This window comes from Thalassophryne amazonica, chromosome 7 (assembly GCF_902500255.1).
Source record: "Thalassophryne amazonica chromosome 7, fThaAma1.1, whole genome shotgun sequence".
Taxonomy (NCBI): domain Eukaryota; kingdom Metazoa; phylum Chordata; class Actinopteri; order Batrachoidiformes; family Batrachoididae; genus Thalassophryne; species Thalassophryne amazonica.
The window spans coordinates 10284013-10297382 of NC_047109.1; the positions used below are offsets into that span (position 1 = coordinate 10284013).

The 13370-nt window shown below is 43.0% G+C and overlaps 1 protein-coding gene across 1 annotated transcript in view; it reads right to left on the reverse strand.

Annotated features, from left to right (window-relative positions):
• The window catches only part of LOC117513620 (NIPA-like protein 2), a 170262-nt gene that overhangs the window by 63021 nt on the left and 93871 nt on the right, over window positions 1-13370 (reverse strand). Inside the window, exon 3 of the mRNA XM_034173842.1 lies at window positions 10982-11150. Within this exon, the coding sequence (XP_034029733.1) occupies window positions 10982-11150 (169 nt within the window). The remainder of the gene's footprint in view (window positions 1-10981; window positions 11151-13370) is intronic.

The window sequence follows — 13370 nt, forward strand, 5'->3', positions numbered from 1 at the left end:
AAGGTCTGAAAATTCACAGAGAAACTCACAGTAACGACCAGGTGGACGATAGATAATAACGAATAAAACTGGTTTTTGGGACATCCAATTTGGATGGACAAGACTAAGAGTCAAGCTTTCAAATGAATTAAAGCTCTGTCTGGGTTTTTGATTAATTAATAAGCTGGAATGGAAGATTGCTGCTAACCTTCCGCCTCGGCCCGTGCTACGAGCGTTCTGGCAGTTAGTGTGACTCGGGGGTGTTGACGCATTTAAACTAACATATTCATCCTGCTGTAACCAGGTTTCTGTAAGGCAGAATAAATCAATATGTTGATCAATTATTATATCATTTACTAACAGGGACTTAGAAGAGAGAGACCTAATGTTTAATAGACCACATTTAACTGTTTTAGTCTGTGGTGCAGTTGAAGGTGCTATATTATTTTTTCTTTTTGAATTTTTATGCTTAAATAGATTTTTGCTGGTTATTGGTGGTCTGGGAGCAGACACTGTCTCTACGGGGATGGGGCAATGAGGGGATGGCAGGGGGAGAGAAGCTGCAGAGAGGTGTGTAAGACTACAACTCTGCTTCCTGGTCCCAACCCTGGATAGTCACGGTTTGGAGGATTTAAGAAAATTGGCCAGATTTCTAGAAATGAGAGCTGCTCCATCCAAAGTGGGATGGATGCCGTCTCTCCTAACAAGACCAGGTTTTCCCCAGAAGCTTTGCCAATTATCTATGAAGCCCACCTCATTTTTTTATATGCAGACAGGTGTGTGTCTTTCCAAATCATGTCCAATCAACTGAATTTACCCCAGGTGGGCTCCAATTCAGTTGTAGAAACATATCAAGGATGGTCAGTGGAAACAGGATGCACCTAAACTCAATTCTGAGATTCATGGCAAGGACTGTGAATACTTATGTGCATGTGATTTGTTATTTTTTATTTTTAATAAATTTGCAAAAATCTAATATTATATATATATATATATATATATATATATATATATATATATATATATATATATATATATAAAGCTTTTGTTTCACATTGTCATTATGGGGTACTGTGTGTAGAACTTTGAAGGAAAAAAGGTATTACATCCATTTTGGAATGAGGCTGTAACATAAAAAAATGTAAAAGAAGTGAAGCGCTGTGACTTCTTTCTGGATGCGCTGTATGAAGGCTCTTCAAACAACACAAGCTCATGCTGCTCTACTTTGCAGAACTGTGTGATATGCAGAGGTTCATCAAATGTTGTTTAAATATGAGCATTTTTATAAACGGTTCAGCAGACAGAAGATTCAAGATACTATTTCATCACTACTTGGGCCCTGTCTGGGGTTCCGTGGTAAAAACTGGCAGCTTGACATTGTGCTAAACAGCACATTAAGCGTCACGTGCTGCAGGTTTGACCCTGAGCAATGCTGACACAGTGTGTGAAAATTCTGCTTATATCCACCATGCTGTCCCCCGTCCTCCGTCCTCCGAGGTGACAGTGACAGCTGAATGTCTGTGCTGTATAACAGCACCGTGGGTGACGCTGTCAGTCCTAATTGAAATGAGTGGGCTCTGTGGACAGGGACAGAGGTAACTGCTCTCCACAAAACGTTCAAGTCTGCTGGGACACACAGGGACAGGTGTGTGACAGAAGCCTCTTCAGTCCCGCCTCCGCTTCCATGCTGTATTCCTCCACATGGTCTCCTGAAGCACTTTCATGGCTCACATTTTGTCCAGCTCTCTTCCTGTATCCCACCTCTCTTCTTTTTGCCTCCACCTGTCTGTCTGTCTCCAGCTGTCTGTCTCCGCTGAACAACCAGAAGCTGCGTGACACATGCGTGTGTTTGCTGAAGCAGCATGTTCACACATGTCCACAGCCGTGCACATGTGTCTTCATGATCAGCAGGTGCTTCAGGGTGTGTGCAGGATGGAGCTGATACCACACAAGCTGTTGACTGAAGATGGCAGCAAGTTATACCATAAATCTCTGAGGTCCAAATCTGTGTTATGTTCGTCTGTCTGGCAAAAAACTCAAGAACCACCATTACCTTCTCGGGCAGCATAAAATCACCAAAAGAGGTGCAGTGAGATTTGTCAAAACTACATTTTAAATCTAAGTCTGTTTTTTTTTTTTTTTTAGCACATTTTAAATCCTTTTGCTCACAATGGAGGCACTCAGCTCATGCTAATGAGAATTTCATTTCTCATGGTCTGAGAGTCCTTCAGGTGCCTTTTGTCAAACTCCAGGTGGGCTGCCATGAGCCTTTTACTAAGGAGTGGCTTTTGTCTGGCCATGCTACCATACAGGGCTGATTGGTGGATTGCTGCAGAGATGGTTGTCCTTCTGGAAGGTTCTCTTCTCTCCACAGAGGAATGCTGGTGCTCTGACAGAGTGATCATCGGGTTCTTGGTCACCTCCTTGACTAAGGTCCTTCTTCCCCTGTTGCTCAGTTTAGACGGGTGGCCAGCTCTAGGAAGAGTCCTGCTGGATCTGAACTTTTTCCATTTACAGTTGATGGAGGCCACTGTGCTCACTGAGACCTTCAAAGCAGCAGAAATGTTTCTGTACCGTTCCCCAGATTTTTGCCTTGAGACAATCCTGTCTCGGAGGTCTACAGTCAATTCCTTTGACTTCATGCTTGGTTTGTGCTCTGACATGCACTGTCAACTGTGGGACCTTATATGTAGTCAGGTGTGACTTTCCAAATCGTGTCCAATCAACTGAACTGACCCCAGATGGACTCCAATTAAGCTGTAGAAACATCTCAAGGATGATCAGTGGAAACAGGATGCACCTGAGCTCAATACTGAGCTTCATGACAAAGGCTGTGAATACTTATGTACATGTGATTTCTTAGATTTGTTATTTTTTATAAATTTGCAAAAATGTCAAAAAAGGTTTTTTTCACATTGTCATTATGGGGTATTGTGTGTGGATGTTTGAGGGGAAAAAAATGAATTTCATCCATTTTGGAATAAGGCAGTAACATAAAATGTTGAAAAAGTGAAGTGCTGTGAATTCTTCACTACTCAACTCAACTAAAGCTTTATTGTCATATGCACCTTAAAGAAACATGTTTCCCTGCACAATGAAATTCTTACTTTGTCACCCTACACTGAATGCCAAAAGAAAGAAAGCAATATCAATAAAATATAAGTCTCAGGATAGGACATGTACATGAAAGATAAGCAATGTACATAAACTACATTCACTACTTCACTAATCCACTAATGTTGCTTCATCTTGCAAAACTCAACTGTTACAATGGCAAAAAAAAACCAACAAAAAAACAACAACAACAAAAAACCCCCGCTACGACTCCATCTCCATCACTTCAACAGCAATGCAAATGTTAAAATTATTGATTCAAACCCTGCATCTTCCCGTGAGTCTCATCTGAGTCATTCCTACTCAGGGAAATTGAGACTTTGAGAAGTTAAAAAGGAGCTTTAGTCGCATCAAAGAGCAGAAGAAAGATAACCCTCATGTTTGAGAGATGAAAAACTAACAGCAGCCTGCATATTTTGTCTCAGTCCCACTTCTCCAGCACTGACAAGGAAACAGCATCTCACTGTCACGCCTGCTGCAGACGGCTTCCGCTGCACTGCCGTCTTCATCTTTGGCTTCATTAATTCTTCAAGATGATCTTTAAAAACGCACTTGAGTGCAGCTAGATGGTGCAGGGCACCCAGAAAATGGGGGGGGGGGGGGGGGGGGGGATATAATTGCCAAACACCTCTGTCCAAATAATATCCCATGACATCATAAATTCCATAAGCTCTTCCCAAGGATCCCGACACATGAACATTATTGCTGAGATAAGTGAATCTCTCTGGGAAACTGCAAACCTCTGGAAAGACTTTGTGGAAGTTGAGTGGTTAGTTTGGGAGACTCAGATCAGGAATATCATTTTCATGGCGAGGGAGCATCGGTTGCAATATTTTGGCTGTGAGAAGTGCATCTCTGACTATGAACCAGCACACCGGTGCCTCAGTGTTGCAGACCCAAGAAGCTGGAACAGTCCAAAGACTGGCTGCAGACATTTGGGACTTGGAGGGTGGAGCGAGTTCTGCCTGGACTCTTGCTATCCTGGACCTGAGGCAGTTTCACAGTGCTTTGTATGAGGCGATATGTAGCACCAGTGCGTACTCACAGACATACTCGTAATTTGAGCTTCATAAAAAGTTCTTAGTAATGGAATCTGGCCTCTGAGCCTCTTGACCAGGTTACGATCTGAGAGCTCAGTGGACTTGTTCAAAATGCAGTAGAAGACTCAACTTTTTGGGGAGCATCTTAATGTTTCTGTCTTATTTTACTGTCTTTACTGATGGTGTGACGGGGAATCAATCATGGCATCCTCTGGTCTTGAGCTCACCGCTTTAACCACTAAACCATCACCATGTACATACTCGTATGCTATGTTCTAACCATCTCTCATCAAAAACTGATCCACATCTGTGCCTGTTCTAAGGTTGGAGTTGGAACATATTTGGTCTGCAACTTGCTTCCAATGAACTGCGTGCTGAATAACGCTCTTCTAATCACTACAAGGTTGTATTAATTTCTCCTATTTCTGTTGAACACTTCTTTTAGTTTTTTAATTGCATCTTTTTGTCCTGTTGTGAATCTTAGGAGTGGTTAGCATTTTCATTAGCGGTTAGCTTGCGCTAGCTTGGCTACATGAAAATTCAGTAAGGTATATCTTATATATTATATTCCAATTCTAAGGTGAAACTATGCCAGTATACAAAGGTATATCTAAATATCTAAAAAGGAAGAGTAAAATAGGAGAGTAGAAAAGAGTAGAGTAGAGCCACTTAGGTGCCTGGTCTTGAGAACCAGGGATGGTAGGTTAAAAAGCTTTTTTATCCCATGTTTTTTTTTGTCTCTGTAATTGTTTCTTTTATTACTGTTACCAGTCTAATAGTTCTGTCAGTTTTTCAGTGTAACTGCTATGAATTGTAGCTCATTATTTTACCCCTGTGTGAATCATAGGGCCCCTTCACACACAGTACATCGTACAAATGTAGCCAAATTGCGCATGAAGCAGGAATCATATGCAATATGTGTAAAATCAGAGCTGCCTCCAATGCCTCGTACACCTGTTGCTACAACTGAAAGACAGAGTGTGCGCTGTGAGTCCCCATTTGATCCCTCTCACAGCAGGTATCGGCCAAATTCCAGGTGACACACACAAACATTTAACACCGCTCACTTGGCACTTAGAAAATGTGTGGCCATTCGGGCTGTTAGCACGAAAACAGTCAGCAGACAATCACTTTTGAAATGGTGGTGAAATTTGTGTGAGTGCCCCGACTGTGAAGTTGCCAAGTACACATGTGTGCCAGAGTGTCAGCTTCCCCCACAACATATGTGTGCGTGTGTTTTGCAAGCTCCCCCCAACACATGGCATGCGTGTGGTTTGCGCATCCCCCTGCAGGCGAGGTGCCTCTCATATGATCACACAGTGACACCTTGTTCTATGCGCTGAACGGACAAATGGGGGGGTGGGGGGGGGGGGGTGGCTGACTGCCAACAGCAGCAGCTGTTGACATTTCTGCTCCTGGAAATCACGGCTGCCAAACACGTACTGTGTTGATGGACACGTGTGTGTGTGCTTGCTGTCCTCATGTGGAAATACATAAAAACATATATTGCTTTTGCGACATATGCATGCACATTTTGCAATGGGCTGGAGAGCGCGCACACTGACCAGTTGTCCCAGCAGAAACGGACCGTCAGTTCATGTGCACAAGCAGCAGATGATCTGAATGTCACGTCTATCTGACAGGACACGCGTGTCGAGCCAGACACGTGCGCGGGGCTGGGCTGACAGTGAGTGGTGCTCCGCAGGACTATATGACAAGCCAACAGTGCAACAAATATGCCACTTTCAGTCATGTACCAGCAGAAATACGTACGCTGTAACAAACGCTATTTGGTCAGTTATCACGGCGCTTTTTTCTCTTTTTCTAAAAAATACATTTATGTCCTGGTTGATTTTAGTCATTTATAAGACAGTGACTGTAGCGCAGTGGTAAGGTTTCTATCTGGTAATCAGAGCTTTTGTAAACTGCAGGTTCCAATCCCGTGAGTGGGATTTATTTTTTATTTAACCAGGGTTATTTATCTGTATTTAATGATGTCAGCCTGCTAAACACCTCATCATTACCCCGGGAGGGGAGGGGACCAGAGACTATTAATTGTTGCTGACACATCTGGCAAGGTCACAAGTCCTCTCTATGTCCATTTTTGTGGCCTCAGTGTCTGTGTTCTGTATTGCATCCCCTTTTATATCAACCCAGTGATATTCACTAATAATATAGCTGGCTCTTATTTTATTTTTCTTCACATCCACAGGCCTGTCCGTCAGCTTGATGTTTTCGTGGTTTGCTCATACAAGGTGTTATGCCGTGATTTGCCCTGATTTGTACTTATTTGTACTATGTGTGAAGGGGCCCTGAGGAGTGGTTAGCATTTTCACTAGTGGTTAGCTCATGCTAGCTTGGCTACATTTGTGAAATTGCTGATGCACAAAGTACACTACTTTACACTTTACCTTAATCCTGGACGATGCAGGCAGACAGGGTGGCTAGCGTACCCATTAGCATTAGTCTAGAAACGCTGGGTGTGGATGATGGCTTCCTCGACCGTGGCTAGGTGGAGGAAGTCATGTAGGGCTTGGTACCCAGTTCCGGTACCCTGATCACACTCGCCACTGCGAACTGTGAACCGGTTTTCTCCTTTAAATATGCCTGTTGTTAGTCCTTTGAGCCCACAGGTGACTACCACTCCTATCTCCAGGCCAAAACGCTGGGCTTTAGTGATAAGGGATTCTATCACCCGCAGAGTCAGGTTACAGACGCCGGCTGACATTAAATGTATTCCTGGGGCCAGAGCTCCTGACATTTCCTCTCATCTTAGGGTTCTGAAGCTGCAGAAGGATAGACAGGCAAAGGAACATGACACTAGATACAGCCACATAGTCATTTACATTGGCGCCAATGATGTCAAAATGAAGCACTCTGAGGCCACAAAAATGGACATAGAGAGGACTTGTGACCTTGCCAGAAAGATGTGTCGGCAACAATTAATAGTTTCTGGTCCCCTCCCCTCCCGGGGTAATGATGAGGTGTTTAGCAGGCTGACATCATTAAATAGGTGGCTGGCTCAATTTTGTAGACAGCAAGGCCTTAGTTTTATTGATAATTGGCCTTCGTTTTGGGGCCGCTGTGGCTTGTTGATGCCAGACGGCCTTCATCTACTGGGGAAGGCGCCGCCATCTTGTCAAACATAGAGCTCTACAGGGAGGGTAACATTAGGACTTTACAGCAGGCCACAGAGCAGGTGATTAGAGACCCTGCAAGGCTTATGACAAATATGTGTGTGGAATCCATTAGCTTAGCAGGGAAATTAACTATGGTGATAGTGCAGTTCATGTGGCATGGAGAGAAATTTGTCCAGCTGAGACTGTGGCCTGTTTTTGCAGAGGTGTCCATAAAAAGCATAGAGAGATATGCTTTGCAAACTTAATAGCCATTACTACACTGGATTACGTTGAAACTGAGGATGGCCCGCTGGCTGTTCCAGAAATATCAAATAGTTTGTGTTTCCTATCTACAACCTGCGTGGAATGTCTCAAACCTAAACCTACTTCTAGTCATCTTATACATGCTACTCTGGAACCACCCCTAAATCCAAACAGTCCAACTGTCAACCCCACTGAGGTCCTTAGTTTGAGTCTCATTAACATAAGATCACTGTCTTCAAAATCCCTGTTGATTAATGATCTAATTACGGATCACCACTTAGATATGATTGGGTTATGTGAAACCTGGCCTAAACCTACAGCTGTCCTCCCCTTAAATGAGGCCTGGCCACCGGCGTACACATTTATTCACGTCCTCATGATGCAAAGCAAGGCGGGGGTGTTGCTCTTATTTAATCTAGGTTTACTTTATTAGCTGCTGGGGGTCACAAATTCATTTGAACATCTGATTATCCGCTCTGCCCATGATGCTCTGTATTGCCAAGGTCATAAGAATACTACTTTGTTACTGTATATAGGCCCCCTGGCCCATACTCTGAATTCCTAGATGAATTTGGCGAGTTTATCTCTAACTTGTCAACTAGTGCATATAACATTCTGATTATTGGTGACTTCAACATTCATATAAATAAGCCTTCTGATTCCGTCTGCAAATCATTTGTGGACATTATGGATATATTAGGATTCCAGCAATGCCTTCAGGATTCAACCCACATTAGTGGAACTACTCTGGATTTGGTTCTCACATGTGGTATTGCTGTCACAAATATTGACATCATGTCTCTTGCATCAGTGGTCTCTGATCACTCACTTATTAGGTTTACAGTTTCACTGCTGTATTTAGTGGAACAACCACCTTATTTATCATTGCAGCGGCACATCAACTCCTCAACTATGACTGAGCTTGAAATGTTATATATATATATGAATACAACACAAAGCTGGTGGGCTGTTCTAGTGCTTGTGCACAGCATTTTGACATTCCCACTGAAGCAGGCACAAAAGAGTTGTGTGAAGCCTTCTTAAGATTTGTTCAGCGTTTCATTTAAAGTATTCATGCACTTGCTTGATGTGACTACGAGGAAATCGCTACAACCATTGGATAATAGCTGTCATTAATATCCATGACTCACCGCCACCTCCGGCGAAGTGAGCGACGGGTGGCTGGAGTTAATAAACGAACCTTTTCAATATTTAACCTGTGTTGAGAGTGTTTGCACTGAGCAGCTGTCAGTGGCGTCATCCAGGCATACTTTGTTTTGATTGGCTCATGAATCTTGGGCCTTGATGGCAGCTTAGTTCACACTGTGGGCTGTAAAAACTATTACTGGCGGAGCTGTTGTTGGATTTATAATGTGAAAATGAGGCAGCAAAGAGCACTAATAGAAGGTAAAATAGGAGTAAATAAAAAGCGTGCAAAACGTGATGTGCTTTGATCATAAGATTTTGTGCATGTTTGTCAAAGCAACAGTAAAAAGCTAAGAAGGTCGGAGTGGAATTTAGCACCCTCATCAACGCAGGCAGAAGTGTCGATAAGACTGAGAGCCCCAATACAGAACAGTGTGTCAGTTTATTTTAATATCATTTAAGGCTAAAGGTGGCTTTAGTGTTAATGTTGCAAACATCTTGTTCTAATCCCTCTGGTAGCCACAAAATATACTGTTACAGATGAGCATTTTTGGCAGGATGTGACATCCACAAATGCAAAGGATCTTCATGCTTAAATGTACCTCTGACCTCAAGATGAGGTCAAAATGTGGTGGAGAGACGTGCAGCCAGAATGAAATATGTTCATACTAGTTTGGCTGGTTTGTGAGTGAAGTCTGCAGTTCAAATCCCACTGGAAGCTATAATACATTCTCTTGGTTACAAGAAGAACATAACAACAATACTCCAAGGTACACAGCTCGCTCAATATGCAGCACACAAAAACAGGTGAAGCATGTATTAACTATACACACACAACTCAGTAAGTACACAGTAGAACAGTAACACACTCATGGGACATTTCATGGCTCGACTTTCTAGAAGATGTTTCTTCTTTCATTCAACAGGCATCTTTAGTTCTAACTGACTGGTCAGGAGTTCCAGGCCTGAGACAACTCAATGACTGTGCTGTAGTACGATTAACAATACCAAATACTACAATACTATTTGAAACACTCATCTGTGTCTTAGTTTGAAACTTTACGGTCCAGTCCAGCAGATCCAAATAAATCATTTATTCCCAAACATTTCATGAAGGTTAGTGCACATATGTAGTTAGAATGGACCTCTCTGAGATCTGCACGCTAAGCAGTGACCTCTGGCCTCAATGGACAGGCTGTCTTTGGTACTCTGTCTTTTGGGTACCACTGGAACGACTGTGTATGAATCGAGTGGTACCTTAGAGATCTTCAGATGAGGAGTACCCCTTGTATTGTGAGGGAATGTCAGCTACGCGCTGGCGATGCAGCACATTTCTCGGTGTATGATCCAGGACACAGGAGCCACAGTGTGAAGGACCCCAGTGGCTAGTGAAGACCAATGGGGCACCTACGTTTCACCTCTCTGTGGCAGATAGATGGTTACGTTTGAGGGTGGGGATGGGTTGGTTGTCTGCCTGGGTGTTTGCCATCCAGGACCAGGGTCGGTTCTGGGGTGTGGTGGACGCAACACCACTGCATGTTCCCACAGGTCAGACTTGACTTGAATATACATGAGTATGTCTTTCTTTATTTTATTTTTTTCAGGATTCAGCAAGTTATTGTCAAAAGGAGTCAGATGATCTGATTTGTATACAGATTTTAGGAGCCAAATACTAATCCAGGTCTAGACTGTTCCATCAACAGCTTACCTTGTTAAACATTTTCATGTCAATCAGAGGTACAGACACAGAAGCTAAATACACTGCTGGGTCGAGCCCTAGAACCAGCGAAATATGTGGAAAATCAAATGGTACTGACAGCATGTGGTTTCAGTATAAGAGAAACGGGTCATTTTACAGGTCCTAGGGTTTCCAGCAGACCTCCATGCAGTGGAAGATGTTTTGCATCACTACTGACCCTGGATTATGGTAGTGACCTGTCATGGAACCCATCTTGCATCTGCAAACAGCATAATTTTTGATGCATGGCGCTTAAAATGACACATTCAAGAGACAAACAGTGTTCATTCCCAACATCGAGCACCTTCCCTCTGCACGACTGCTGTGCAATCTGGAACAGAGCTGCTATTTATTATTAATGATGCATTTGAGTGAAAATGATTCCACCATTCTTCAATTTCCACACAAAATAGCAAAACCTATTAGCACGTACTGCACACGCTTGGCACCAAGAGGCCTGTTTACAACAGGAATCAGTGAAGAAGAGCATCTGGTAACACTTCTCATCATTCCCCGAGGATGCAACCTTTCCCCCTGCTTTCACACATGGATAATGTATGAGGATAAAAGGTCATGCTTACCTATGACTGACACGCAGCCCAGCGGGGCGATGAGCGACGCTGGAGCAAAGCCGTAGGCGGCAAAGTTCCCCAGTTCCCCAACACCCATGAGAAGCACACCGCACCACCACAACCAGGAGGTGTAGTAAGGCTTGGAGCTGCGCTGAGACTGACGGACGTGGGCATATTTCTGTCAGACAGACACAGAAGAGGAGCCGCAGGCGTCAGTCACTCCGTGAGAGGAGAGCTGCAAAATGCACACTATGAGTAATCTATATAATCTAATCTCATATAATTTATATATGAGTAATTCCTGAAACACAAGGTGCAACATCAGAGCTATTCCACAATTACCGTGGTGGTTACACACAAGCCCCGGCGCTGATTAGCACTCCACCTCTGTAAGTAGCAAAGCAACGAGGCAGAAGAAAGTGAGAAGCAAATGAATACTTCATGAACTTTAAGAATAAACACATTTTTACTTCCATTCTCACTTCTTAGGTTTAAATGAAGCGTGAAATGCAGTGAGACAACAGAAACGACCTCTAAATCTACCCGGAACATTTTATGTAATGCTGCCACAAACAACTACACGCGCTATATGAATGCAGTCCATTTACCATTTAAAGTGGTTAGCACTGCTAGCTGTTAGCACCATCTATGTTTACCAGCTTATTAACTGTTATATATAATCTTTATTTAACCAGATAAAACGCCCATTGACATAGAACCCTCTTTTACAAGGGTGACCTGGCCAAGAAAGGCAGCAGCACATGTCATAATAGACAGGTTAACATCATCAACAGAATGTTAAAGACAAATAAAACATAAGCAATGCAAGCTTGGTCAATGTAACAATATATAAGATAAGACAAATTAAAATTTAGAAACACAGGCACTGTGCAAAAGAATTCCATTCACGGTCTCTTAAAACAGAGCGGAAGGGGTTCAAAGGAATCAACCCAGACAGTTTCAATTCAGACTGGGAAACATTCTAATCAGAGGAAGCAGAAAAAGTAAAAGCTTTCTTCCCGTCTCAGTGCGAAGATGAGGTACAGGAAAGCACAACATGTCATTCGAGAGCAAAGCATAACGGCTTTCAGATCTCCGAAGTAAACTAGATCAATTGATTGGATGATGTGTATATCGCCTTACATTCACAGTGGGCATGCCAGCATTGGCATACCACTCACAGTGGTGGGTGAGGCGGATACAACCAGTGATGAATCTCAGAGCACAATGGTACACTGGGGTTAAGGAATGTTAGACAATTGGTTGAAGCACACATATACACGACATCACCGTAGTCCAGTACAGGCAAGAAGGTAGTAGTTTTCAGGAGCGTCTGAGCTCTTAAGGAGAAACATTACATTTCTATACAAGAACCCTAGTTTCACTCTTAATTTGGAGATCAAGTGTTTAAGATAAACTTTAAATGAATGATCCGTGTCAACAGTCAATCCCAAATACTTTTAACTGCTGACTAGCTCAACAGTTTTACCTCGAGCAGTTTTAATTGATGGTATATTCTCCATGGAAGCAGGTGACTTTGAAAAAAAACAAACAAACATTATTTTGGATTTTTCTGCATTCAAGACCAGTTTGAATTTCTCCAGACGGCACTGCACTATGTCAAAAGTGGACTGCAAAAATTAAAATGCCTGTGTCACTGAGTTTGAACAACAACAGATTACAGTGTCATGTGCATAAAGGTGATAGAAGGCGTTTCATAGGTTTGCACACAGATCACTGTTATAAATTGTGAACAAAATTGAACCTAAAACTGAATCTTGAGTAACACCTTCTGTGACCTCAAGGAAGGTGGAATTAACAAAAGCCTTCAGACTGAATGCACTTCATCCTACTTGCCAAATAATTGGCAAACCAAGAGACGGCATGTGTGGAGACACCATGTTTGTAAAGCCAATCACCTCTACTGGTGGTTGGCTCTCACTGCGGTATTGTATCACTTCCTGTTCCGGAGTACAGCGGTGTTTTGCTGTATCTGTTTAATCTGCGCAGTTAGATTGATCTAGTTAACTAGATAACGATTTGTTTCAGTGTAATCCTCACGTGCCTTAACTAAAGCACTCCCTCTGCTGAATCACCTCTAAATTATTTACACATTATTCACTTTGTGTGTTTTTAGGAATCCGCTAGCTTAGCACAGCTACTAGCTCTTAGCCGGTTTAGCACGGCGGCTTCTCCTGTCTCTCCCCCACTTTTCTGCTCTGGGTGTGAAATGTTTAGTTATTCCTCAGCCTCCTTTAGCAGTAATGGTACTTGTAATAAGTGTAGCTTATTCGTAGCTTTGGAGGACAAGCTGGGCGAATTGGAGACTCGGCTCCGCACCTTGGAAAATCCTACAGCTAGCCAGGCCCCTGTAGTCGGTGCGGACCAAGGTAGCTTA